This window comes from Jatropha curcas, chromosome 2 (assembly GCF_041381405.1).
Source record: "Jatropha curcas cultivar XTBG-Jc1 chromosome 2, XTBG_Jcur_1.0, whole genome shotgun sequence".
Classification (NCBI taxonomy): domain Eukaryota; kingdom Viridiplantae; phylum Streptophyta; class Magnoliopsida; order Malpighiales; family Euphorbiaceae; genus Jatropha; species Jatropha curcas.
In genome coordinates, this window is record NC_143152.1 from 8,271,440 (window position 1) to 8,295,515 (window position 24,076).

Genomic DNA, 24,076 nt, shown 5'->3' on the forward strand with positions numbered 1-24,076 from the left:
TTAAACCTATTATTATTAGTATGAAAAAGTATACAATATTATCAAAATTTTTAATTTTAGAGGCATAACATGTCTTTCTTAAAATTGAGAGTGTCACAAGATTAAAACAAGAAAATTGAAAGGTAATTTTCATTACGTAAGTTTCCGTAAAATAACTTGCAGGAAAATATTTTTCACAATTTTCCGTTGTTTGAGGTGCTCGGGAAAATAAGCCAATAGAAAATATTTTCTTGGTCAAAAGGAAAATTAAATTATTTTTTAAGGTAAATAACTTCCCATTTTCGAGAGAGTAAAACATTTTCAGGATATTGACAAACCCTATAAATCTATGTTTTTTTAATTTGTTAATCATCATAGTCACTATCACCAGTCACCATTTACCACCGACTATCACCACCAGTTGCAAAATACATTTTTTTGCATTCTTTTCATATTTAACAATAAAATTTTTAAATTATGGTTTTATGAGATAAAGGCTTTAATATTTTTAAATTATAAATTTATTTTTATTATTATTATTATTATTATTATTTATGGTTTTATGAGATAAAAGCTTTAATATTTTTAAATATTACAACCAAACAATGGAAAATAAGTCATTTGAAAATAAGTCACCCAGTCATTTAACTGCAAGTTATTTTACGGAAATAAATGGAACATTAATATTTTAAACTTATTAAATATCAAGAATGAAAATAAATTCAATCTAAGTAATGAGACGTTGGAAAAACATATCAGGGAGAACCGACTAGGTAGGTTCAAGTGACATTTCAACCCTACCCACAACTCATTCGCTGATTTTTTCAATATCAGTGGATTCCAACCTCCACTTAGTTTCACCCATGTCTAATTGAACTATGAGCTAGAGGTCTTTTTACTTTCTTTTGGGTCTTCATCACTTGTACCACAAAAGGAAATTTGAAAGGTTAGTGTTTCTTTTTCCCTCAGTGAATTAGAACATTCTATATTCAATAAGCTAATATATTAATTAATAAAAGTGTCTAGTTTGACAAATCACACATATTAAAAATTTAGTTAACAACAGCTATTTTGCTATTGTTTACCCTTAATAACTCATTAAGATATTAATAAAAATCTTTCACTTAATGAACAATCATAAATATTATCATGGAAAAAGTAACTTTTTACATATATAAATTTAGAAACCTTACAAATATTTTGAGACAATAAAAAGAGAAATAACAAGCAAATAAAATATGATGGATGGAGTATTATCTTTGTAATGCAATCTATTTATTTATCTATAAAAGTGGGAATAGGGGGGAATAATGAGATTTACTATATCAACTTTAATGAAATTTAAAATCTTCTAAAGTACCCTTAATGATGCCTAATTAAAAAATTATAGTTTATTAGTTGATTAGATATAATTTATAAAAATTATTTTTTCAGTTAATCATGTATAGCCTGATTATTTTTTCACTTATGTAAGGAGTGAGAGGTTTCGAGTTCAAATCCTCTCGACCATAAGTGTTTTCACCAAGTTGATTAATGTGTAGCCCACAGTATTATTTCGGCCATCAAACCTCCTAATGAATAAAAAATTTTATTTTTTAAATAAATACATATAAATATTTAAGCATTTTAAAATTTTAATTTTTATTGTTATTAAATTTATTTTTTAATGAATATATATGATAATGAGATTTTTGAAAATTTTTTATATTTTATTTATTAAATATTTAATTCTTTTAGGAAATATATATAAAAAAAGAAAGAAAATATTTTTTCTTTATGTTTATATGATATGATCGGATATTTTTTTTTTAAAAAAATTCAAATAGAATATATATAATATTTTATTTAGGAGAGAGATAAAGAAAAGTATATTATTTTTATTAATATTTTTATTTTTTATGTTTATAAGATTTGATTGGATAAATTTTTTAAAAAGTAAATTTTCAAAGAAAATTTACATAATTAAACCTAGACAGTAAACAGTTAAAAATTTTAATTTTAAAAAATAATATTTTATTGACATATTTATATATCTATATATTGAAATTTTTTTTTTTTTTTTTGTTAAGTGAGTTACCAATTTGATTGTTGTATAGCCAGCAATATTATTTCAGGCATCAAGCCTCCTAATGAATCGAAAAAAATAATTTTTTAAATAAATTCATATATATAATTAAGCATTTTAAAATTTTAAATTTTATATTTACTAAATTTATTTTTAATGAATATATATGATAATGAGACATTTCAAAATTTTTTATATTTCATTTATTAAATATTTAATTCTTTTAAGATATATATATACTTTCTTTTATTAATATTCTTTTTTCTTTATGTTTGTATGATATGATTGGATATATTTTTAAAAAATAAATTTTCAAATAGAATATATATAATATAATATTTTATTTAGGAGAGAGATAAAAAGAAGAAAAAAGTATATTATTTTGATTAATATTTTTGTTCTTTATGTTTGTCATATTTGATTGGATATATTTTTTAAAAAAGTAAATTTTCAAATAGAATTTACATAATTAAACATATGATGGTAAACAATTGAAATTTTAATTTTTTAAAAATATATATAATATTTTATTGATATATTTATATATATATACATTGAAATATTTTTCTTATTAGGTGAGTTTTGAAAGAGTTTTATTATTAATAATAATTTTTTATTTTCTTTTTCGTTATTGAATAATTTGTAACTACTATCATTTTAATTTAGTAAGAGATTTATATCTCCTTTGTAATAAATAGATGGCCTATTGATGGTTAAAAATTTTTAATTTTCTTAATATTTTTTTCTCTTATATCCTAAATCTGTTTGACTTAAAAGTATGTGCATATATTTCTTTGTCTGATACACTGAGTAAATAATACTGTCATTGTGGTTAAAGTGATTTCCATTATCAATTCAAATAATTTTCTAATTTCTTTTATTTGACCTAGTAGTAAAAATAATTTATTATTATTCTTCACTATAGTTGTATATAGATATTGATTTAGGGCTGAGAGCAGGGGGTTGGAGATTGAGTGATGACTTGATTTTCTTTTTGAACACCTATTACGGTTTTAAAAATCTGCATTTATAAATTATGGACTAAATGATTAGGTCTAAGGATTGAGTTGAACTTTATTCTAAGATCACTTTATTATGTAAAAATAGAATTAAGTACGTAATAAGTAACATTGCAAGTAATTTGTACGGCAAAATATAATACAAATTAACCACTTATATTTATTTTAATATAAACAAAATTTATGATATATATATAATGAGTATAGTCAATATGCAACTCGTGTCATATAAAAGACTAATCTATATAAATACTTAAAGATTTTTATGTCCATATAATAATTTAAGATATTATGAAATATATATACTTAAGGTTATTTACCCTTCTAATAAATGTGCTTTTCAAAAATTAAACTTATTTTCATTATTGCGAGAAATTGAGGTTGCTTAACATGTTTTCGCGTAGGTATTGATTAAAAGATTTTAATGATCAAATAATAAGCTAAATAATGATACATTAGTTTTACTCTTTAAGAATTATAAGGTCAAACATATAAAAACTACATTCATTTAAATGATTTACCTATCTCATTGCCAAACATTTTAAATATTTAGAAATCAATTTTAGATGTGATTTCTTAATTATTCAGTTTAATAAATTATTATTTTATTATTCAATATTCATTTTCGGACAAAGCAAACAACTCATAGGCTCTATTTTTTTTCCGTAAAATAACTTGCAGAAAAATAATTTTCATAATTTTTCGTTGTTTGCAGGAAAAATAAGACAAGGAAAAATATTTTTCTGGTCAAAGCAAAAATAAGTCATTTTCGTAAATTATTTTTCAAACTTTGACCAATTTATTATAAAATTATAAATCTATATTTTTTAATTTATTAATTATTGGTAACCATTACCATCATTCACTATTCACCATCAGTCACCACTATCAGCCACCAGCGACTACCATCACCGGTTGTCAACGAATTTTATAATTTACTTTTTCTTGCATTATTGTCATATTCAATAATAAAATTTTCAAAATATGAAATTTATATTATTATTATTATTATTATGGTTTTATGAGTTAAAAATTTTAATATTTTTAACTAATTTTTAATAATACAATCAAATAATAGAAAATAAGTCATTTAAAAAATATTTTCTAAAGGTAAATTAATTTTGAAAAGAAACGGAGTCTTAAATTAAAAAATTAAAGACATTTTAATAATATTTTTTTTAAAATATAAAAATAAACTACTGAACTATTTGGCATTATTATTTATTATCCAGTTGTCTGACTTTAACTTGAGGTTGATGTCTTATTTTGTGGGACACGGAGATAATGCTCATTGCCATCATCGATGACCTCAGCATTTGGCTTGGCGTCTTTGCGGTCTTCTTTCAAAAGGCGTGGGTCGTCTTTACGACGCATCCTTTGAACATCCAGATCATTCTAATTTCTAAATGTGATAAGACTTGAGGAAAGTTGTTCTATAAATAACTTACCACAATTTTTTTTTTTTTTTAGAAAAACTTGCCACAAAATTTAAAAAATATATATAGAAAAATAAATTTTGACCTTTTCATTTAAAAAAATTGTTAGCTTTATTTTGTTAAGGAAATTATTCTGTAGTAATATATATTATTTAGAGGCTCCGTTTATTTACGTTAATAAAAAATAATTTACTTGTGAAATTATTATTATTTTAACAACTTATGATTAATTTTTTCATTGTAATATTAAAATTATAATTTATAAGAATATAAAATATTTTTAAAGAATTTATTATTAAATATGAGAAAAAGATATTTAAAAATGATAAATTATGTTAGTTGCTCAATATTTATGATTAATGGCGGTTAAAGATACAAATCATCGGTCGTGATTAATAATGATTGCTAACAAGGATTACTGGTTATTAATAAATTAACATGTATGTATATTTATAAGTTTATAATAAATTTATCGTATGTTCATAAAATTTTTTTTAAATTAAAAAGTTAATTTTTTTCAAAATGATTTAATTTTATTTTGATTAGAAAAAATATTTTTATTTTGACTGATTTTCTTGAAATTCAAAATAAAATAATAGTTGATTGTGATTTAAAAAATTTTCATTCTTCATTATTATTTTGTTTATTTTTTAAATAAAAAAAATTTATACTATTATTTACTCTAACAATTAATTTTCTAGGCGCATTAACAAAATAAAATTTTACCAGTTATCAAACATAAATTGGTCAGACTGAATTCAGTCGTAATAAGTGTGAATTATGTTTAAAAATTAGAAAGTAAACAAAAAAATGTGGAAGGAAAAATCATTGACGTAATGTGTACAGAATATATATTTTTATATTTTTAAAAATTGGCATTGACCTAATAAAATAGAACAACTAACTCTCAAGAATAAATCTGGTAAGTTATAAGTTGACAACGTCAATAATTAGTGCTTTCTCATGCAAATTAACTAAGATTCTTTTCATATTTAGCAGAATTCACACGTATTACGTATTTTTAATGATTACCTTAAATAATATATATCTAAACATAATTATTTGATTTTCAATCAAATATCATAATTACTCGATATGGGATTAAGATGTATGTATAAGAATTAGTATGGAAAAAAATAGGATGAATCTCCATATCTGTAAACTATCCATGAATAAGTAAATGAACCTGGTTAAGGAAGCCATCTGTGTTCATTTCTCTAACTCTATCCATCCATCGGTACTGTTTAATTTTTCTAACACTATGTTTGGATTTGTGGATAACAGGAGAAGAAAGAAAATTGAGGAGGAAAATACTACTAATTTTCTTTTTTTCATTTGTTTGGGAATAAAGAAAGTACAGTAGTAAGGAAAATTTAGAGAAAAAATGAATTATGAAATCCACATATCATTTTCTGTTCAACATGTAAGAAAAATTAGGAGGAAATGATTAAAATTATAATTTTACCCGTATTTCTTATACTTTATTGGAAAAAATAAAGGCTAAACTCACAATTTTACTATTCATAAAATTATTTTTTCTGTTTATATTCCTTTCAAATATCCAAGCATTAAGGGAAGAAATTCTTCCATATTTTCCCTCATTATTTTCCTTTCATATTTTCTTTCCTCTCAGAATTGTTATCCAAACAGACCTTATAAAAGAATTGAAAAAGAAAATTTTAAAAAAAGAACTGCAATTTATTTTTAGTACAAGAGGGAGTTGATTGGGCGATAAAAATCAATGACGACGATCCGTTAGGCGATCAAATGTCGTGGCGAAAAATCAATCAGCAATGATGGACGGTGCATAGCCCGCCACGTGTATAGTCCAATCTACTGTTACTAAAAATCCTCGCGTCCAGAAGGTTAGCCAATAGGCCGCAATTGGCCTATAAATATTTGACCAATCACATTTCTTAAAAAATCCGTTTCTCCTTTTACAAGGACTTTGTCTCTTTCACTGAAAGCAATTCAGAAAACAGAGAATCAATTAATCTATGGCGGAGAAGAGTTTCAAATACGTGATCGTCGGTGGTGGTGTCGCCGCCGTGAGTTTCTTAACTGATGATTTCTCTTCTCTGTTTGTTTGTTGAAAATTTTTGCTTAACGATCGATTTGATTTGATGATATTCGTTTTGTTGTTGAATGCTTGCCCGATTTTTGGCTTTTTTTTTTATTTTTTAAATTTTGGCCGAATTGATTTGAGTTGAATAGGAGCTTCTTTTTTTAGTTTTTTTTTTTTTTTCATAGATCTGAACCATAGCTGCTAGGCTAGTTTCGGTCATATGATTCCTGCTGTTCGCTGATTGTCCATGTGAATCTTTGTTTATTTCTGGATTAATGTTGAAACCGTACAAATGCTGAAATCTGGTGCGTTTTGAGCTTAAATTACTTGTTAGGTAGGCTTAAATCATCAATTGTAGCTCATCTGATCAAGTGTTAATGAGTTGAACTAGAGCTGTTGAGAAACTGGAGGGGAAGAGAGAACGAAATTGGATTCTCTTTAAGTTTTTGTTGCCTATGCGCCTTGACGATTGAACCAAAGATTACAAAATAAGTAAGGAATTTTTTGGGTTCGTCGTGTGGTGGGGTAATTAGAATGTTTTATCCTCGTGAAATAAAAAATTTGATTTGTTGTGTATATTTCTTCTCTAGATCCTATTTATGTAAACATAGGCGGAACATTTGCATGGGAGGTTTCCTTATTTGCTGTAAGATGCTCTGGTGAATTGGATAATTGCATTGTGAAATGAGGTCTTCATTGGTGTAATTACTATAGTCCTCATGTTTTAATCAAATATATTAGTAAGGACCTCAATTTTCAAAATTACTGAATTTAATCCTTGCGTTATAATTCTATTATACTATGAGGTCCAATGGTTAATTTTTTTGTTAATTGGTTACCCTCAAGGAGAGTTACTATGTAGATACTAAATAGCTTGAAATTATAAAAAATGGTTAGAACCTTATAGTTTAATGAAATTATAATACAAGGACAAAATAGTATAATTTTAAAAATTAAGGTCCTTTAATATGTTTGACAAAAACCTAGGTACCACACAGTAATTACCCGTCTTAATTGAGGCAAACTCATCTAAACTAGTGATGCATGTGCTTATGCGCTTATGGAACATGCTCTGTTGATTCTTCATTGGGTAAAAGGAACTGTTTTCTTAACCTAAGGTAAATAAGATTTTCCCATTCGCTTTATTGCATTCGTTGGGGTGCATTGTGAAATGACGTCTTTATTTAGTCAAACTCATCTAAATGTGATGGATGCATGTCCTTATGTGCTGATGGGATATGCTCTGTTGATTCTTCATTGGATAAAAGGAACTGTTTTCTTAACCTAACACAACAAGATTTTGCCATTTCACTTTATTACATTCATTGGAGTGCATTGAGAAATGAGGTCTTTATTTAGTGAAACTCATTGAAATTTGATCCAGGTGCTTATGTGTTACTACCTGTCCAATTTGGTAATAAATGAAAATATATAGGAACAGATGATGAATGGCTGTTGCTATTATTGTAGGTACTAATTCTTTTTTTATTCCATTTTTATTTTCTCGTTGCCTTCTTTAAAGCTTTCAATGTTGTCGTGGTGATGGAGCACGTTTTGTTTAATTCGTCGGAGATACATTGGTGATAGTAGTTGTGGGGCATGACTTTTTTGTTATTTTTTCTCTTTCTGAAAGTTAATCCTTTTGAAACTGCAGGGATATGCAGCTAGGGAGTTTGGAAAGCAGGGGGTTCAGCCAGGTGAATTGGCAATCATCTCCAAGGAGGCGGTATGCTTCTACTACGCTCAATTTGATAGTCAATCAAATACTGAATTCATGGGACAACTTTTGATTGTTTAGTTATTACCATAGGAATGAGATTATTGATTGCCCCCTGTTAATGTTTTGCCAATTATGGTAACAAAAATTGGTCTAGAATTGTGTATGGTCCTACTTTTCAACTTTATACAGATAATGACTATACAAGTCTTAACAAACGGTATATTAGTTGATAAATTAATTATGTAACATACGAAGTTCATTAAATGGGAATAAACAACTGAATAATATATCTGTTAGTTGTAAAATATCCAAATTTGTGATTTGCATAAGTGAGTTGTTAAATAGATTACATAGGTTAAGTTTATGGAGTTGTTTCTTATTCATGATCCCTCTATGTTGTATTTGGTTATCATCCAATGGAAATATTTATGAAATCTCGGAAATGAGAAAATCGTTAATTAGAAATACGCTTATGTTTAGGTCTTCTCATCTTAGCACCAGTGCCGCGAGATGCTGTTTTTTCTATTTTGTTTATTAATTCATCCACCGAACTTTTATTTTTGTCACTCTTGCAGGTAGCTCCTTATGAACGTCCCGCACTTAGCAAGGCATATCTTTTCCCTGAGGGTAAATTATGTTGCCTGTTTTACATATATCGTGGCCACTGAATTTTCACCATTTTCCACATTATATAGCTTTTTCATCAAGAGAGCTCTCTTGCAGGAACTGCAAGGCTTCCAGGATTCCATGTCTGTGTTGGGAGTGGAGGGGAGAGGCTGCTTCCCGAGTGGTACAAGGAGAAAGGTGATACACTTTCTTAGTCATCTTGTATAATGTATGTGTATGAGAACTTTTGGGCCAATAGACAGAATAGTGCTGAAATGACGAATCCAATTTGTTATCACTTGTCACTCACTTTTATTTGTTTACTTAATGTTCATTTTCGGTAAGCTTCTAGGCAGAGAATGGCAAAGGTATCATTGCTCTCTCTGAATTCTGTACTTGCAGGAATAGAGTTGATCCTTGGCACAGAAATAGTTAAAGCAGATCTTGCTGCCAAGACTCTCACAAGTGCAGCTGGAGAAATCTTCAAGTATAATATTTTGATTGTCGCAACTGGCTCTACTGTAAGTCCTACATCCAATGGGTTTTGCAAGCAAGAATTTCCGGACTTCTTTATATGCTTCCAATGAAAATTTATTCACATTTCTGGTCTGATGTAGGTTATAAGATTGTCAGATTTTGGTGTCAAAGGTGCTGATGCCAAAAATATCTTCTACTTGAGAGAAATTGACGATGCTGATAAGCTTGTAGAAGCAATTAGAGCGAAGCAAAATGGGAAGGCTGTGGTTGTTGGAGGCGGATACATTGGTCTTGAACTTAGTGCGGCACTGAGAATTAACAATCTTGATGTTACCATGGTTTATCCTGAACCTTGGTGCAGTAAGTGGATTGTTCTACTACTCTCTACTTGTTAAAATAGCATTGAGATTAACATGCTGTCTCTTTTTCGTTTGTCTTCATTTAACCCTTAGATTACTAACATAATAATTTCTATGCAGTGCCTCGCCTTTTTACTGCGGGCATAGCTGCTTTCTATGAGGGGTACTATGCTGATAAGGGAATCAAGATTATCAAGGGAACAGTTGCTGTTGGTTTTACCTCTGATTCGAATGGAGAGGCAAGTAGCGACCATCTGATTAAAAGTGATTATTTTAGAGTGGATAAGTTTTTGGTGGGACTGAAAGTAGGGTGAATTGTTTCTTTATGTTGCTTCTTTCAGGTAAAGGAAGTGCAACTTAAGGATGGTAGGGTGTTAGAAGCTGATATTGTTATTGTTGGTGTTGGTGGAAGGCCACTTACAACATTATTCAAAGGACAGGTTGAAGAGGATAAAGGTGGAATAAAGGTTAGTGCAACTTGTGATAATTCTATATTAAGTTCTTGGACTTACGTACTGATTGGTATTTAAATATTCCGAAAAAATTTTTTTCCTACCCCACGGGACTGTGTGGAAATTCTTGGATGCTTTGATTCTTCAGCAAGTGATAGACATTCGTGAATTCATAATTTTTGAGTTTGTTTGGCAAAATTAATTGTTTTGCTATCTATTAACTGCGTTTAAATATTATTTGAGTAACTTTTCGCTAAAAGTTAAACGTTATGTGAGTTAACTTTTTATAAAATGTTAACTTTTAAAAATAGTTATTTAAAAAACTGTTGCCGAACATGACCTTTGTATTAAACAACTTCCTTTATTGCAGACTGATGCATTTTTTAAAACAAGTGTTCCGGATGTGTATGCTGTTGGTGACGTAGCTACTTTTCCTTTGAAATTGTACAATGAGTTGAGAAGAGTAGAACACGTTGACCATGCCCGAAAATCAGCAGAGCAAGCTGTGAAGGTATCTTTTCTGCTTCTGCATTTTTCATTTGATGATTCTACTGGAGGTATCAACCTGAAAGGGTTTCTATGTTTTTCCCCCTTTAGAAAAGGAGAAAAATACCTTTCTGGATTATCAAAATAAGCTATTTTTACTCGTTCTTGTTTCTTTAGGCCATTAAAGCAAGCGAGGAGGGGAAAACAATTGATGAGTATGATTACCTTCCATACTTCTACTCTCGTTCGTTTAGTCTGTCCTGGCAATTCTACGGTGACAATGTTGGTGAGACTGTGCTCTTTGGAGACAGTGATCCAAAATCACCAAATCCTAAGTTTGGATCATACTGGATTAAAGATGGAAAGGTCATTGGAGCTTTTCTAGAAGGTGGAAGTCCTGATGAAAACCAGGCTATTGCTAAAGTCGCAAAACTCCAACCAGCTGTTGATAATTTGGATCAGCTGACAAAAGAAGGTCTTGCCTTTGCCTCTAAGATTTGATTTTGATTGTTTCCTTATCAAATATGGCACTCTCGTGGCTTTTTCGTTTTAGCACTTTCAGATTGTTGCATAAAATCTTTTAACTCTTATCATTTTCTTTGGTTATGATGTACACGATTTTGGTTGGGATGATTATTGTCTTGTTAATTAAATTTATATAAAATTTAGTTAAAGAGTATAATTATTTAATATATTATTACATTTATGATTAATTATTTTAAGGTTATTTTCTATTTTAATATGTTATATAGAAAATATTAATTTAAATATTTAACTTTAATAATATTTAAAAGTTACGTGGTGTTTTTAAGTAATTATAAATAAGATGATCAAATGGAAATATTAATTTTGAAAAAAAAAAAAGCAAAATTTTAATTTTGATTTAATTAATATTAGTTTAGTGAGCGAATTTGTAAGCCAGCTCGTAAGTTAGGCTCCTTTATAAGCTTGTTTACATTCCTACTTGGGGGCCTAGCCTAGCTGTTGAGCTGATGAAATAAATGTCACCTAATTATAGGTCTCATAATGCTTTCCTTTCAGTGAGGTTAGAATGGGTCAGTTACTGAGAAGGTACTACGGTCTTTCGTTTAATCGTTTTTGGTGCAGCAAGGGGAGTGCTAATTCATAAATATCATGATATATCATACAATGCAAAATAGCATATCCAAGGCAAGCTATTTCTGTCAACTGCAAATTGAAATGAATTATTAATTACTCTTCAATGGCATAGAACTCAATAGATTCATGGAACGAAATTCACTTTCACCATTACACAACCCTAGTATCAAGGTCGTCAAAAATTTCACCAGTCAAAATATATAACTGCAGAACTACATCAATCTGACAAACAATTCAATGCCTAGTTTAAGAAAAAGCTCTAAATCAAAACAAAAGAGATATGTTTGATGATATAACCGGACAAACTCTTTAGTCGAAGAGACTGAAACCCATATCCTGCAAAACGAAAAATAAAAATATAAAAGAAAAGACCAATTAGACAATGAAGAGAAGCTGATGGCATTTAACATTATAAGCGTTCATTTCAATCATCTATCTATTTTCTTGATACGTCCATTCATCGTGTAAGCCTTTTGATCTAAGATGGTTCTTGTTTGTGTAGAATATATCATTCTAATTATGCATAAGATAAAAATGTTGGAAAAGCTAATCTAAATTATGATGTGAAAAGTCCAATGCAAGAAATCAACCTTTTGGTCATCGTTTACTCTTGTATGACTATGCATATATTAGAGTGAAATTAGAAACAAGTAATTCTAAAACCAGAATTCAGGCGTGAAGACTCACATCATCTGACTCCTCTTTCTCCTCCACCTTTTCCTCTTTTTTTGCCTCAGCTGCAGCAGCTGGAGCAGAGACAGCACCACCAGCTGGAGCAGCAGCTGCAACAGCAACGCCACCACCAGAAGGCACTGATGCCAACTTCTCCCGTCCAGCAGCAATAAGCTCAGTTATATCCTTACCCTCAATTTCTGAAAGAAGAAATCTGACCTTATCGTCATCAACATCAGCTCCAACTGCACATAACATATAACAATTTAACATATTAAAAATAATTAACTAACACTTTGCTTTCCATGAAAGAAAATGTATAGGACACAATACACAAAATTACAAAAACATCAACACTGGGATCATCTACAAGGCTGAGATATTGAGAATTTGAACTGCCATACAAATTGCTTTGGCATAAGCAATATTATTCAAAAATTAAGCATAAATAGCTTAGGTTCTTGTCATTTCTCAAGAATGCAATTTAAACTGGAATATTCTAAAATTAGCACTCGAAAAAAAAAGGGAAAATAGAACAGGCTCAAGACCATTCACCAAATACAGACACAAGTGGAATTCCTAAAAATAACAAAACAGAAGCCATGTATGATCTATTAATCACTACCCACTTCACTATAAAGCACAAACCAACTAAAAAAAACCTAAAAGAGGGAAATTTTAAAGGAGCACAAACACATTACATTAATGAACACATATAAGTCGATTTCTGCGCAGTAAAAGATAAAGTAATAAAATTGCATAAAGAGAAATAAGTACCGCAGCTGAGGATATCTTTGATATCATCAGCGGAGGGGGCGGCGTTGCCTCCTAACACGGCCAGCAAATATGCAGCAACAACCTTCATCTCGGTCTGTCTATAACCAAACAAAATTCAATAAAATTTAAATGTCAATCAAATTAAAAGAAACTATAAATAGAAATGAAGAGGCAGAGCAATTACAGGAGGCGCTCTGAATCTGCAGCGGAGAGAAGAGAAGTGTAAAGTGAATCGCTAATTTTGCACTGCAACTCGAATAAGGTGACGATGCAGAGAATATATGCAGTATGCAGCTAGGGTTTTAGTTGGACCGGGTAGACGTACAAAACGGGTTTGGATCGGTTAGAGAGCAAAGTCAAGTTACCCGCTTTAAAACGATGAGTTTTATGTGAATATTCAATTGGTTCGATTAGTTTTAAGTCGATTGTTAAACTGAACAGAATAAAATAAATGAATAAATCAGAAACTAAAAAAAAAAAAAAACGAGTTTTCAATAACTAAATTGAACTGAAATAGAGGAGAAACCAAATCATTATATTATATTCATTTTTATATATGAAACAATGACAATTATCTAATTTCTGCAGAAATAAATTAAAACAAGTGTGATCCTAGAGCTCAACCCGCATCTTACTTGGTTATTCTCAAAACCATAAGGCCTACAAATTATACAATTCATACCAAAACCATTTGCAAAGACAAAATTTTTCATGAAAATCACTTTCCATTTCAATATTCTTCTTAACCTACATTAGACACAATTGTCCTTCATTAGAGGCAAATGGAAAATGGGCTCTATCAGATTTACCAAAGGGTAAGAAACCCATGACTCAAAATGGGTATATAGAGTGAAGTATAGACTTGATGGTAGTGTTGACAGGTACAAAGCACGATTAGTCTTAGATTTAGAGTTTTAGGTTTGAAGAAGAGGTTTCAATTCTCATTGTAATTTTTTCTGTGTATAACTCCTGTCTTATAGACAATTTAATATAACTCTAGGGATCCTTTATCGTCTAATTTAGGAAATGATTGATCCCACCATTCAGGTGGTCAATCCTTTCCTTTTACTATACAAGGATTGATTTTAGAGATCATATATCGTCTAATTTAGAAAATGATTGATCCTACCATTAAGGTGGTCAATCCTTTCCTTGTATAATTTATTCTTCTAACACTCCCCCTCAAGTTGGGTCGTGGGATCTTCAACACCCAATTTGCACAACGTTTCATGGAAGACTCGCCCTGTCACTGCCTTGGTTAGAATATCTGCCAACTGATCCTCATATCGAACATATGGTAGACTGATGATCCGTCCTTCTAATTTCTCTATAATGAAGTGCCGATCCACTTCAATATGCTTCGTCCTGTCATGTGCACTGGATTTTTTGAGATGCTAATTGCAGCTTGGTTATCACACCTAAGCTCACGCGTACTTTGAGGTGGAAATCCAATCTCAGTTAGTTGCTTCTAAATCCATAATAGCTCCGCTAATTCCCGAGCTACTCCTCTAAATTCTGCTTCTGCACTAGACAGGGCTACAACTTTCTGCTTCTTGCTTTTCCAAGTTACAAGGTTCCCACCAACAAAAGAAAAATATCCCGATGTCGATCTCCTGTCTACTGGATTCGCGGCCCAATCAGCATCCGTATACCCAAGTATCTCTAAGTGTCCAATTTTCCTGAACATGATTCCTTTCCCTGGTGACCCTTTCAAGTATCCTACAATTCTCAAGGCAGCATCCATATGTTTCACCCGTGGCTTGTGCATGAACTGGCTCACTACTCTAATAGCATATGCTATGTCAAGTCTAGTGTGTGAGAGATAAATGAGCTTCCCTACTAGTCTTTGGTAACTCTCAAGATCTGTCATGTCTGCTTCCTCTTCTATTTTTGGACCATGATTCACCACGATAGGGGTCTCAGCTGGCTTACAGTCAATCAATCCAGTCTCAGTTAGGAGATCAAGGATAAATTTTCGCTGAGAAATGAAAATCCCCTAATTTGATCTTAGTACCTCGATTCCCAAAAAATACTTCAGTCCCCCCAAATCTTTCATTTCAAATTCTTTAAACAAGTTTCCCCGGAGATGTGCAATTTCTTCTGTATCATTGCCTGCAGCGATCATGTCATTGACATAGATAATTAGGCATGTAATCTGCTCTCCTCTTCTCTTTAAAAACAAAGTGTGATCCGAGTTGCTCTGTCGATACCCGTAGCGATTCATCGCAACAGTAAATCTTCCAAACCATGCTCTAGGTGACTGTTTTAGCCCGTAGAACACCTTCTTCAGTCGACATACTTCTCCCTATTGAAATCCCTTAGTAAACTCTGGTAGTGCTTCCATATATACTTCTTCCTTGAGGTCACCATGAAGAAAGGCATTTTTCACGTCAAACTGATGAAGTGGCCAATCCAGATTTGCTGCCACTGAGAACAATATTCGGATCGTAAATTTTTGCTCTTGGACTGAATGTTTCTGAGTAATCCACTCCATATGTCTGAGTGTATCCATCTGCCACAAGCCGAGCTTTATATCTTTCTATGGTTCCGTCTGCACCCAACTGTCTTCTTTCTAGTAGGTAGTTTGCACTTTTGCTAGGTTCCATTTTTTTTCAAGAGCCTCCATTTCAACTTCCATAGCCTGTATCCATTCCTTCTTTTGTTGAGCCTCCTGTACTGTTCTAGGAACAGCTTCAGTGTATATTATTGTTGTGAACACTTTCGTTACTTCGGACAAACTCCCCCTGCCAAGGTTAGCGACTGGATATCTGGACATTCTGGGTTCATGTTCTGGTGAGTATCTCTTCAGAGGTATACCCCGGGTGCTTCTATGAGGACGAATATATCTCCATGTAGTCTCAACTACTTCTGTCTCAGGAGCTGCATGTTCATGTTCAGAGTAATGTGAAGCAGAAGTAAAATCATTATGAACTTGGGTACTTACCTCCTGGACATCCAACTGTGGAGTCCTAGGTGTGTAGTTGAATTCGGTAGTTTTTACATTGTCTAAAGCAGGCTCAATGGATTCACACTCAATGAATCCACTAGCTTGTTTGTTGGATTCACCGACAGACAGAGTTGCACTGAGTAACCAACTCAGTGGGTCAATTTCTATTTTAGTCTCCCCCAGACCACTGTGTTGGGTGTGGTAAAAATATTCAGTTTCAAGAAAGTCGCAGTCCATTGTGGTGTATATACGATGGGTTTTGGGGTTATAGCAGCGGTAGCCTTTTTGGTTAATCCCATATCCTACAAAGACACATTTGACTGCGCAGGGATCAAATTTCAAACGTTCAGTCTTTGGAATATGAACAAAGATTGAGCATCCAAAAATTCGAGGTGATAGTGCCAAGGCTAGGGACACTTGGGTGTGTTCAGAGAGAGATTGTAGAGGGGTTTTTAGGTTAAGTATCTTAGTGGGTAAATGGTTAAGAAGGTGCACTGCAGTGGCTACAGCTTCAGGCCAAAAAGATTGAGGAACTTGAGATTCAAGCATTAAGGCTCGGGTGATTTCAAGAAGGATTCTGTTTTTTCGTTCGGCTACACCATTCTGTTGTGGGGTGTTCAGACAAGTGGTTTGGTGTAGTAACCCATTTTCCTGGAAGAAGGTTTGCATGGCAAGATTGATAAATTCCCCCCATTATCAGATCCGAGTATTCTAATTTGTTTTTGAAATTGGGTATGGATGAGATTGTAAAAATGCATAAATTTCTGTGGAACCTCAGATTTGTGGTCTAAAAAATATACCCATGTTATACGAGTACAATCATCAATAAATAACACAAAATACTTAAAAACATTATTTCCAGAGTTCAGAGCAGGATCCCATACATCAGAGTGCACTAAATCAAATGCATGTTCAACCCTAGTGTTACTAGGAAAAAAAGGCTTCCTATGGTTTTTTGCCAAAACATAAGTATCATAAGGAGTATTATTATGAAACTGAGGAAAAAGGATTTTGAGATAACCATGTGACGGGGTCCCAATCGTCGGTGCCACAACCAACTCTGTCGACCAGTCATCCCATGAGCTAGTAGTGCGAACCCTTTCTAAGCCACTTCGTCGACATAGTACAAACCATCGTATTTAGTGCCATGCCCAATGATCTCCTGTGTCTGGATGTCCTATAAAAGGCAAAAATTCGGATGCATTAGAAGCGTACAATTTAGTTCTTTTGTCACTTGACTAACGGATAGCAATTTATAAGACAATGATGGGACATAGAGACATTTGGACAATTTCAGGGTTGGGGATAACTCTATGGACCCTACCCTTTTAACAGGTACAAAATCTCCACTGGCGGTCTAAATTTTGAATTTTTCTGGAGCTGATGGGATAATAATATCAGAGGGATCATAGGTCATGGTATCAGTTGCCACACAATCAAATAACTATGTAGTATTTTTTCCACTCATCGATTCTTAGGCTATATAGGCTGAGGGGTATTTATTTATTTTCGACCTACCCGAGTTTTTTCTCATACCCCAGGAATGATTTCTATTTTTTTTGGATTTTTTCTATTTTTTCTCAAAACCTCCGGGGTCAATCTGAATTTTTTTAAAGGAATCAGGACTTAATTGTATACAATCAGAACTTTTAGTACTTAATTCAGGTAGATCAAAATAATTAGGTGCAAAATAAATAGGATTAAGAATTAAAGCGTTTCGAGGTAATTTTCCCTTCCCAAACCCTATACCTGTCCCATCTCTTTCTCCTCTCCCATTTGCTTCAGTCGTCCCTCTTCCTATTCCAACGGCAGCAAATCCTTTATCTTCGCTGCTACTGTGAACGCTGGCGATCTCCTAGTTGCTCACCGCGGCGGCGGCTCGGCCATTTTTTCCGTGCCGCGATTTCTCATCTTCAGATTGTCCTTCCACCATTCAGGAAAACCAATAAGATGAAAGCATTCATCCTTGATGTGTCCGGTTAGGTTGTAATGAGAACACTTGAGGCTGCTCCGATCAATTTTCCCTTGAAATAGTGAACTTGCTGCTCCATTTGCCAAGTCTGATCGGGGCTGTGATTCACTGTGCACCTGGGTTTTTTTTCTTTACCATCGACCTAGACCTCTCCCCCTGTCCTCTTGCGACTAACCCGTTACGAATGCCTGGAGTTTCACCAATATCCATGGCTGCCGATGGACTGAGTATGTTCATTCGGGCGGCGTCCCTCCGGACGGTAGCATACACTTCTTCAACGAATGTTAAGGGAATTTCTTTCAGTAAATCACGCTTGACTAAATCAAATCGATCATCCATTCCGATGAGAAATTGGTACAGTCGACTTTTTTTGCTTTAATCTGTTAAATGCAGAAATATCTGTTGGGCTTGTCATTAGATTGGGTTGTCTTTTGTCTATTTCTCACCAAATTGATTGAAAAATATTGTAATATTTTTCCAGTGTTATTTCCCCCTATTGCTGTCTATCTGCTTTCGTCACCAGGTTGAAGATTTGCAACGCATCTTCCCCACTCCGGTACGTAGCTGCCAGACCATCCCACAGGTCTTTGGCCGTCGGATATTCAACATACTAGCTAACTAGGTCTGGTTTAATGGCTTGAATGATCCATGAAAAAACTTGGAGATCCTTTTGCTCCCATATGGCAAACACTAGGTCTTCTACGCCTGGAGGTGGGGAATTTCCAGTGATATGGTCCAATCGTCCCCTTGCACCAATGGCCAATCGCATCAGTCTTGACCACATGGAGTAGTTGTGATCATTTAGTTTAATATCGATTGAGGCTATTTGGTTACTGTTTGATTGAATTGTGGTATGTTGTTTTAACAACTGGGCAATCTGTGTCGACAAGACTTCTGTAGCTTCAGTCAGTGCCGGATTGACATTTGTTGGCTTAAGGGTCAAATTCTAATTTCGAAATTTTGATGATTAAAACAAAACAAATAAATTTAAATTATATTATTTGTGCTAATATTATTTTATGCAGAATTCTTATGGAAAGAAAACGAACAAGGCAAGTCCTACATTGTGTGTGAAGATATCCGAAGAAATTTAATATTATTATGGAAATAAATTTAATATTATCATGGAAAGAAATCCGAACAAGGCAAGTCCTAATCTCGAAATTTTGATGATTAAAACAAAACAAATAAATTTAAATTATATTATTTGTGCTAATATTATTTTATGCAGAATTCTTATGGAAAGAAAACGAACAAGGCAAGTCCTACATTGTGTGTGAAGATATCCGAAGACCCTAGTGGTTAAGTATTTAGGATACATTGTAGGATAGAGAGAAAAGTCATCTATAAGCACATAAACTAATTTTTCTCTCATCAAAAATATTTTTCGGAAATTAAAATTCTTCAAAAACAAATTCTTTTGTCAAAAGTTTGTTTTCGAAAATATTCGTTAAAGTCAAAATGATTCAATTACCTAAAAATAAAGAGATTATGTCTCTAACGATTTTGGTAATAAATCATACACTTTCTTTTTCGGAAATACTCTTTAAAAATCTAAAGAATTTTAATTTATTCTCTTACCTAAAACGAAGGAAGATTGTATCTTTTCGTTTTTAGTAAGTAGTATCTTTTCGAAAAATACTTTCCCAAATAAAATGCTTTCGGAAAATCTTTATATTTAAGGAAAGAAAGATCATCTTTTATTCTCTTACCAAAACGATAAAATAAGTTTTTGGTAACTAAGATTTTCGTATTTTCTAAATAAGGAAAGCAATTATCAAAATGAAATATCCAATTTCCAAAAGCAAGAGTCACAAAACTCTCTATAAAAAGGAGCTTTTACATTTTGAACTAAGTGGAAGAAAGAGTTTTCGTTTTAAGAGTATTCGCCTATTGATCACATCCTTTATCTCTCAAAACTTACTCTCTACCCCCATTTTTCTTTTCATCTTTACACTTCACGTTTTATCTTTAAAAGAGAAAAGAATTTTTACAATCACTGCTTTTGAAAAACGGTTCTGTTTTCTAAATGATTTTCTAGTATGATAAACTTTTTTTCCTGTGCTTATATGTGCATTTCTGTCTGTCTATTTAGATTTTGTAATCTATAGTAGACAGGTTTTTATTTGATAAACATTTGTGTAGTAGCTTAGATGAGAAGCTATTGTGAAAGAGGTTATCAAGCAACCTTCTCCGTGAGAGAGATTCTAATGTCTTGAATTGAGTTTCTGTACTCTGCCAAAAACAGAAAGGGTTGAGGTTAACTAGAGCCTTTGGAAAATCTAGTGGGGTAAAGGGTAGATCTAGGTGTTGATCTATTGCCTTGTACTGTTGGTTTGTCTCTTACCCTTGAAAAGAGATAACATAGTTGAGGATCTCAAGATGAGTCTTGGGGAGTGGATGTAGGCGAGTGAGTGCCGAACCACTATAAATCACTGTGTTGATCTTTTTAATTTCTGAAGTTTCGCTTGATACTGCTTTACTTACACTCTTGTTTATATTTTAGAAATGCTAAAGTTGTTAATGATTTGATGTTCTAAAACTGGAATAAGTCTTATCCTCTCTGAATATTAGAACTCTGAAATTCTGATAAGTGAATATATCAAGTTCTAATCAATTCTTCTATTTACAATATATTTCACTACTTGGGTTTCTAATCTGTTTTCTAAATCTAGCTAAGGCTCTGTGAAGCAGTTCTAATTTCAATAACTGTCTCTCGCACAGTCTTATATGATTTTCTAAACTTTATGAGGAAGTTCTAAATATAATAGCTTTCCGTCATAAAGAAGTTCTAATATTGAATAAGACATTGTGAAGCAGTTCTAATTAATAGCTGCACTTTACATAGTCTTTCTATTTTTTATAAATAGAACATTGTGAGGAAGTTCTAATCCATAATCTATTCTCACAAGTTCTTTAGTTTTTCGCTGCACTTAGAATTTGATATTCTGTTTTTAAATTCTAAAATAGTTTTAGAAAACCCAATTCACCCCCCTCTTGGGTTGTGCCATACACATACGGGACCCACAACATTGCTGTTGGCTTCGTGACTCATGTCACTGAACAGCTAAGTTGCTGGTAAATGATGAACAAGTAATCGAACCCTAGGATCGATACTGGTTTGATACCATCTTAGATTAAGAGTTTTAGGTTTGAAGAAGAGGTTACAACTCTTGTCTTATGGACAATTTATAAACAATTTAGCATAACTCTAAGGATCCTGTATCTTCTAATTTAGGAAATGATTGATCCTACCATTAAGGTGGTCAATCCTTTCCTTTTATTGTACAAGGATTGATCGTAGGGATCATGTATCGTCTAATTTAGGAAATGATTGATCCCACCATTAAGGTGGTTAATCCTTTCCTTGTACAATTTATTCTTCTAACACTTAGTTGCAAAGGGTTACACACAATTACTTGGATTAGACTACACTGAAAGTTTTTCACTGGTTGCTAAGCTACTAACTGTTAGGATTTTTTTTTTTTTGGCAATAGCTGCTGCTAAAAATTGGTCCTTGCATTAGTTGGATATCAACAATGCGTATCTTCATGGGTCTCTTAATGAAGATATATACATGATTCCACCAACTGGATACAAAAGGGCTACCCTTGGTCAAGTCTCCAAGTTGCAGAAATCTTTATATGGCCTAAAACAGGCATGAAGACAATGGAACATTGAAATTACCAAACATTTGGAAGCTTTCAGTTTTCATCAGTCCTAGCATGACCATTGCCTTTTCACTAAAGGTACTAACACTGAGTTTTTGGCTTTATTACTCCATGTCAATGATATTTTAATTACTGCTTATGATGAGAATTTGATCATTGCGGTTAAGAAGTTTTTGCATGACAGATTTATAATAAAGGATCTATGCTATGCTAAGTTCTTCTTAGGCTTCGAAATAGCTAGATCAGCGGCAGGAATGTGTGTAACACAAAGAAAATATATTTTGACTTATTTCAAGAAGTTGGTATTGAGGATGCAAAGGAGGTTCATACACCTTTAATTCAAGGACTGAAGTTAACTCCTGATGAAGGTGATTTATTACAGACCCCTGAACAATATAGAAGTGTAGTTGGAAAGCTTCTCTATCTGAGTTTAACAAGGCCAGATCTGACATAGTTCAACAACTGTGCCAATTCATGCAATCTCCAACCAATGTTCATTTGAAAGTTGCAATCCATGTACTCAAATATTTGAAGACTTATCCCACCACAGGATTGCTTTTTCCTGCTACTAATAATCTCCATTTACAAGCATTTTGTGATGCTGATTGGGCATCTTGCCCCACCATAAGGAAATCTCCCACTGGGTACTGCATTTACTTAGGAAATTCACTCATTTCATGGAAGACAAAGACGCATAATGTTGTCAGCAGATCCACAGCAGAGGCAAAATACAGAGCAATGGCAACTAGTTTTAAATTACAATGGATTACTTATGTACTTCAAGACCTTCATGTACCTCTCCATCTTCCTATTCCCTTGTTTTGTGACAACCAAGTTGCATTACACATTGCAGCAAACCCAATCTTTCATGAACGCACTAAACACATTGACATTGACTAATATGACCCTATCGAATTAAACAAGTACTCTTGAAAAATCAATAAGGAGAATCTAGCAAGGAACATGCAATCACGGAAGTACCCGTCAATCCCTAAACCCCTAAGTACTCTTAAAAAGAGAAAGAAAGGAATTTAAGCAAGAAAACAGAAACTTATCTTCAAGTACTCTTGAAAACAAATATGAAATTCTTGGTGCAATTAATCTTGTAGAACTCACAATCTTAATTACTAATGTAAATTTGGTTGCATTCATCCAATGATGAAGAACACGGTTTCTTTTCAAAGAAAGAACAAATCTCGTTTTTTATTTAATTAAGTCTTGGTTGCATGCAGCTTTTACAAAACAAATATATTACCCTAAAAGCTAAACCTAATTAACCTTTAATTAAACTAGCCTAGGCCTAACCCAATAAGGCCCATATGGGCTTAATTAAATACAAGCCCGAGCTAACAAATTAAAATAAGCCTAACTTAAATATTAACTAATCTAGGGCTGGCCCGACTTTGAAAAATTAGCCTAACCATCCTTACACTAAATAACTAAGTCCACTAAAAACAATTTAAAACAAACATGACAAATGGGCCCACAGGCCTTACACCGTCCATACTTAAGCTTACAATGAAAGAGCATCCTTCTAAATTTGCCTAAGTATAGAACATGTATAATACATCAATGGGCAGCCTCTTTACATGCCTCAAGCACCATAATAAACTCTGGTGCTTCTTCAAGTTCAATCTCACATCTTGCATAGTTATGATCTTGAAGCTCCAATGTGACTTGTTCTTGAACAAAGCATTCAAGGCTGCTTGTAACTTGGTCGCTTGAGCTCTTGTGATTGGATCGACAGGTAGAGCTAGAGGATCCTTCACCTTGCTCCCTTGATCCGTATCATGCCCTCCCTCCTCAAAAAGATTTGTACTCGAATCTGAAGCGTAATCAAATGGAGAAAGGTCAGAAACATTAAAGGTAGCAGACACGCTATACTGACCTGATAGATTAATCTTGTGAGCATTGTCATTTATCCTCTCCAACACTTGAAAAGGCCCATCACCTCGGGCAACAAGCTTTCCCTTTCTTTGGTTTGGTTTGGGAATCTCTCCTTCCTCATGTGCACCCAAACCCAATCTCCAGGTTTAAACACCACACGCCTCCTTCCCTTGTTAGCATGGTCAGCATAACCTTTGTTCTTCATGTCTATATGAGCTTTAGCCTTAACATGCATCTCCCTACTAATTCAGCCTTCTTCTTACCATCCAAGTTTGCAATTTCACTCAAAGGCAAAGGTGATAAATCAAGCACAGTCAAAGGACTAAAACCATACACAAGCTCAAATGGACTATAACCAGTAAAAGAG

General features: G+C 32.6%; 3 protein-coding genes across 4 annotated transcripts; 1 reads left to right on the forward strand and 2 right to left on the reverse strand.

Annotated features, from left to right (window-relative positions):
• Positions 1 to 6,389: 6,389 nt before the first annotated feature.
• On the forward strand, positions 6,390 to 11,356 carry MDAR1 (monodehydroascorbate reductase 1). Its single transcript, XM_012211068.4, has 10 exons — positions 6,390 to 6,547; positions 8,219 to 8,290; positions 8,860 to 8,911; positions 9,008 to 9,088; positions 9,293 to 9,411; positions 9,508 to 9,727; positions 9,847 to 9,965; positions 10,068 to 10,193; positions 10,549 to 10,689; positions 10,842 to 11,356. Exons 1-10 carry the CDS (start codon positions 6,497 to 6,499, stop codon positions 11,163 to 11,165), a joined length of 1,305 nt encoding a protein of 434 aa, XP_012066458.1. The 5' UTR covers positions 6,390 to 6,496; the 3' UTR covers positions 11,166 to 11,356.
• Positions 11,357 to 11,865: 509 nt separating this feature from the next.
• LOC105629471 (large ribosomal subunit protein P2w) lies at positions 11,866 to 13,558 on the reverse strand. 2 transcript variants are annotated; one of them, XM_012211069.4, is made up of 4 exons: positions 13,417 to 13,558; positions 13,233 to 13,330; positions 12,471 to 12,700; positions 11,866 to 12,119 (listed from the first exon to the last, which is right to left on the reverse strand). In XM_012211069.4, the coding sequence occupies exons 2-4, from the start codon at positions 13,318 to 13,320 to the stop codon at positions 12,093 to 12,095; spliced, it is 345 nt and encodes a 114-aa protein (XP_012066459.1). In that variant the 5' UTR covers positions 13,321 to 13,330; positions 13,417 to 13,558; the 3' UTR covers positions 11,866 to 12,092. The 2 variants fall into 2 exon arrangements, with proteins under 2 accessions (XP_012066459.1, XP_012066460.1); XM_012211070.3 differs by having other exon boundaries at positions 13,233 to 13,326; positions 13,417 to 13,554.
• Positions 13,559 to 15,804: 2,246 nt separating this feature from the next.
• LOC149498183 (uncharacterized) lies at positions 15,805 to 16,728 on the reverse strand. The gene has a single exon (XM_089717247.1). It carries the CDS (start codon positions 16,726 to 16,728, stop codon positions 15,805 to 15,807), a length of 924 nt encoding a protein of 307 aa, XP_089573373.1.
• Between the last annotated feature and the right edge of the window lie 7,348 nt (positions 16,729 to 24,076).

Coding starts and splice junctions, on each gene's coding strand:
- MDAR1 (XM_012211068.4), top strand. CDS start 6,497: ATGGCGGAGAAGAGTTTCAAATACGTGATCGTCGGTGGTGGTGTCGCC. Junction 6,548..8,218: donor TCGGTGGTGGTGTCGCCGCC/GTGAGTTTCTTA, acceptor TTGAAACTGCAG/GGATATGCAGCTAGGGAGTT. Junction 9,728..9,846: donor TTATCCTGAACCTTGGTGCA/GTAAGTGGATTG, acceptor ATTTCTATGCAG/TGCCTCGCCTTTTTACTGCG.
- LOC105629471 (XM_012211069.4), bottom strand. CDS start 13,320: ATGAAGGTTGTTGCTGCATATTTGCTGGCCGTGTTAGGAGGCAACGCC. Junction 12,701..13,232: donor CAAAGATATCCTCAGCTGCG/GTACTTATTTCT, acceptor TGTTATGTGCAG/TTGGAGCTGATGTTGATGAC. Junction 12,120..12,470: donor AGAAAGAGGAGTCAGATGAT/GTGAGTCTTCAC, acceptor TTCGTTTTGCAG/GATATGGGTTTCAGTCTCTT.
- LOC149498183 (XM_089717247.1), bottom strand. CDS start 16,728: ATGCTTGAATCTCAAGTTCCTCAATCTTTTTGGCCTGAAGCTGTAGCC.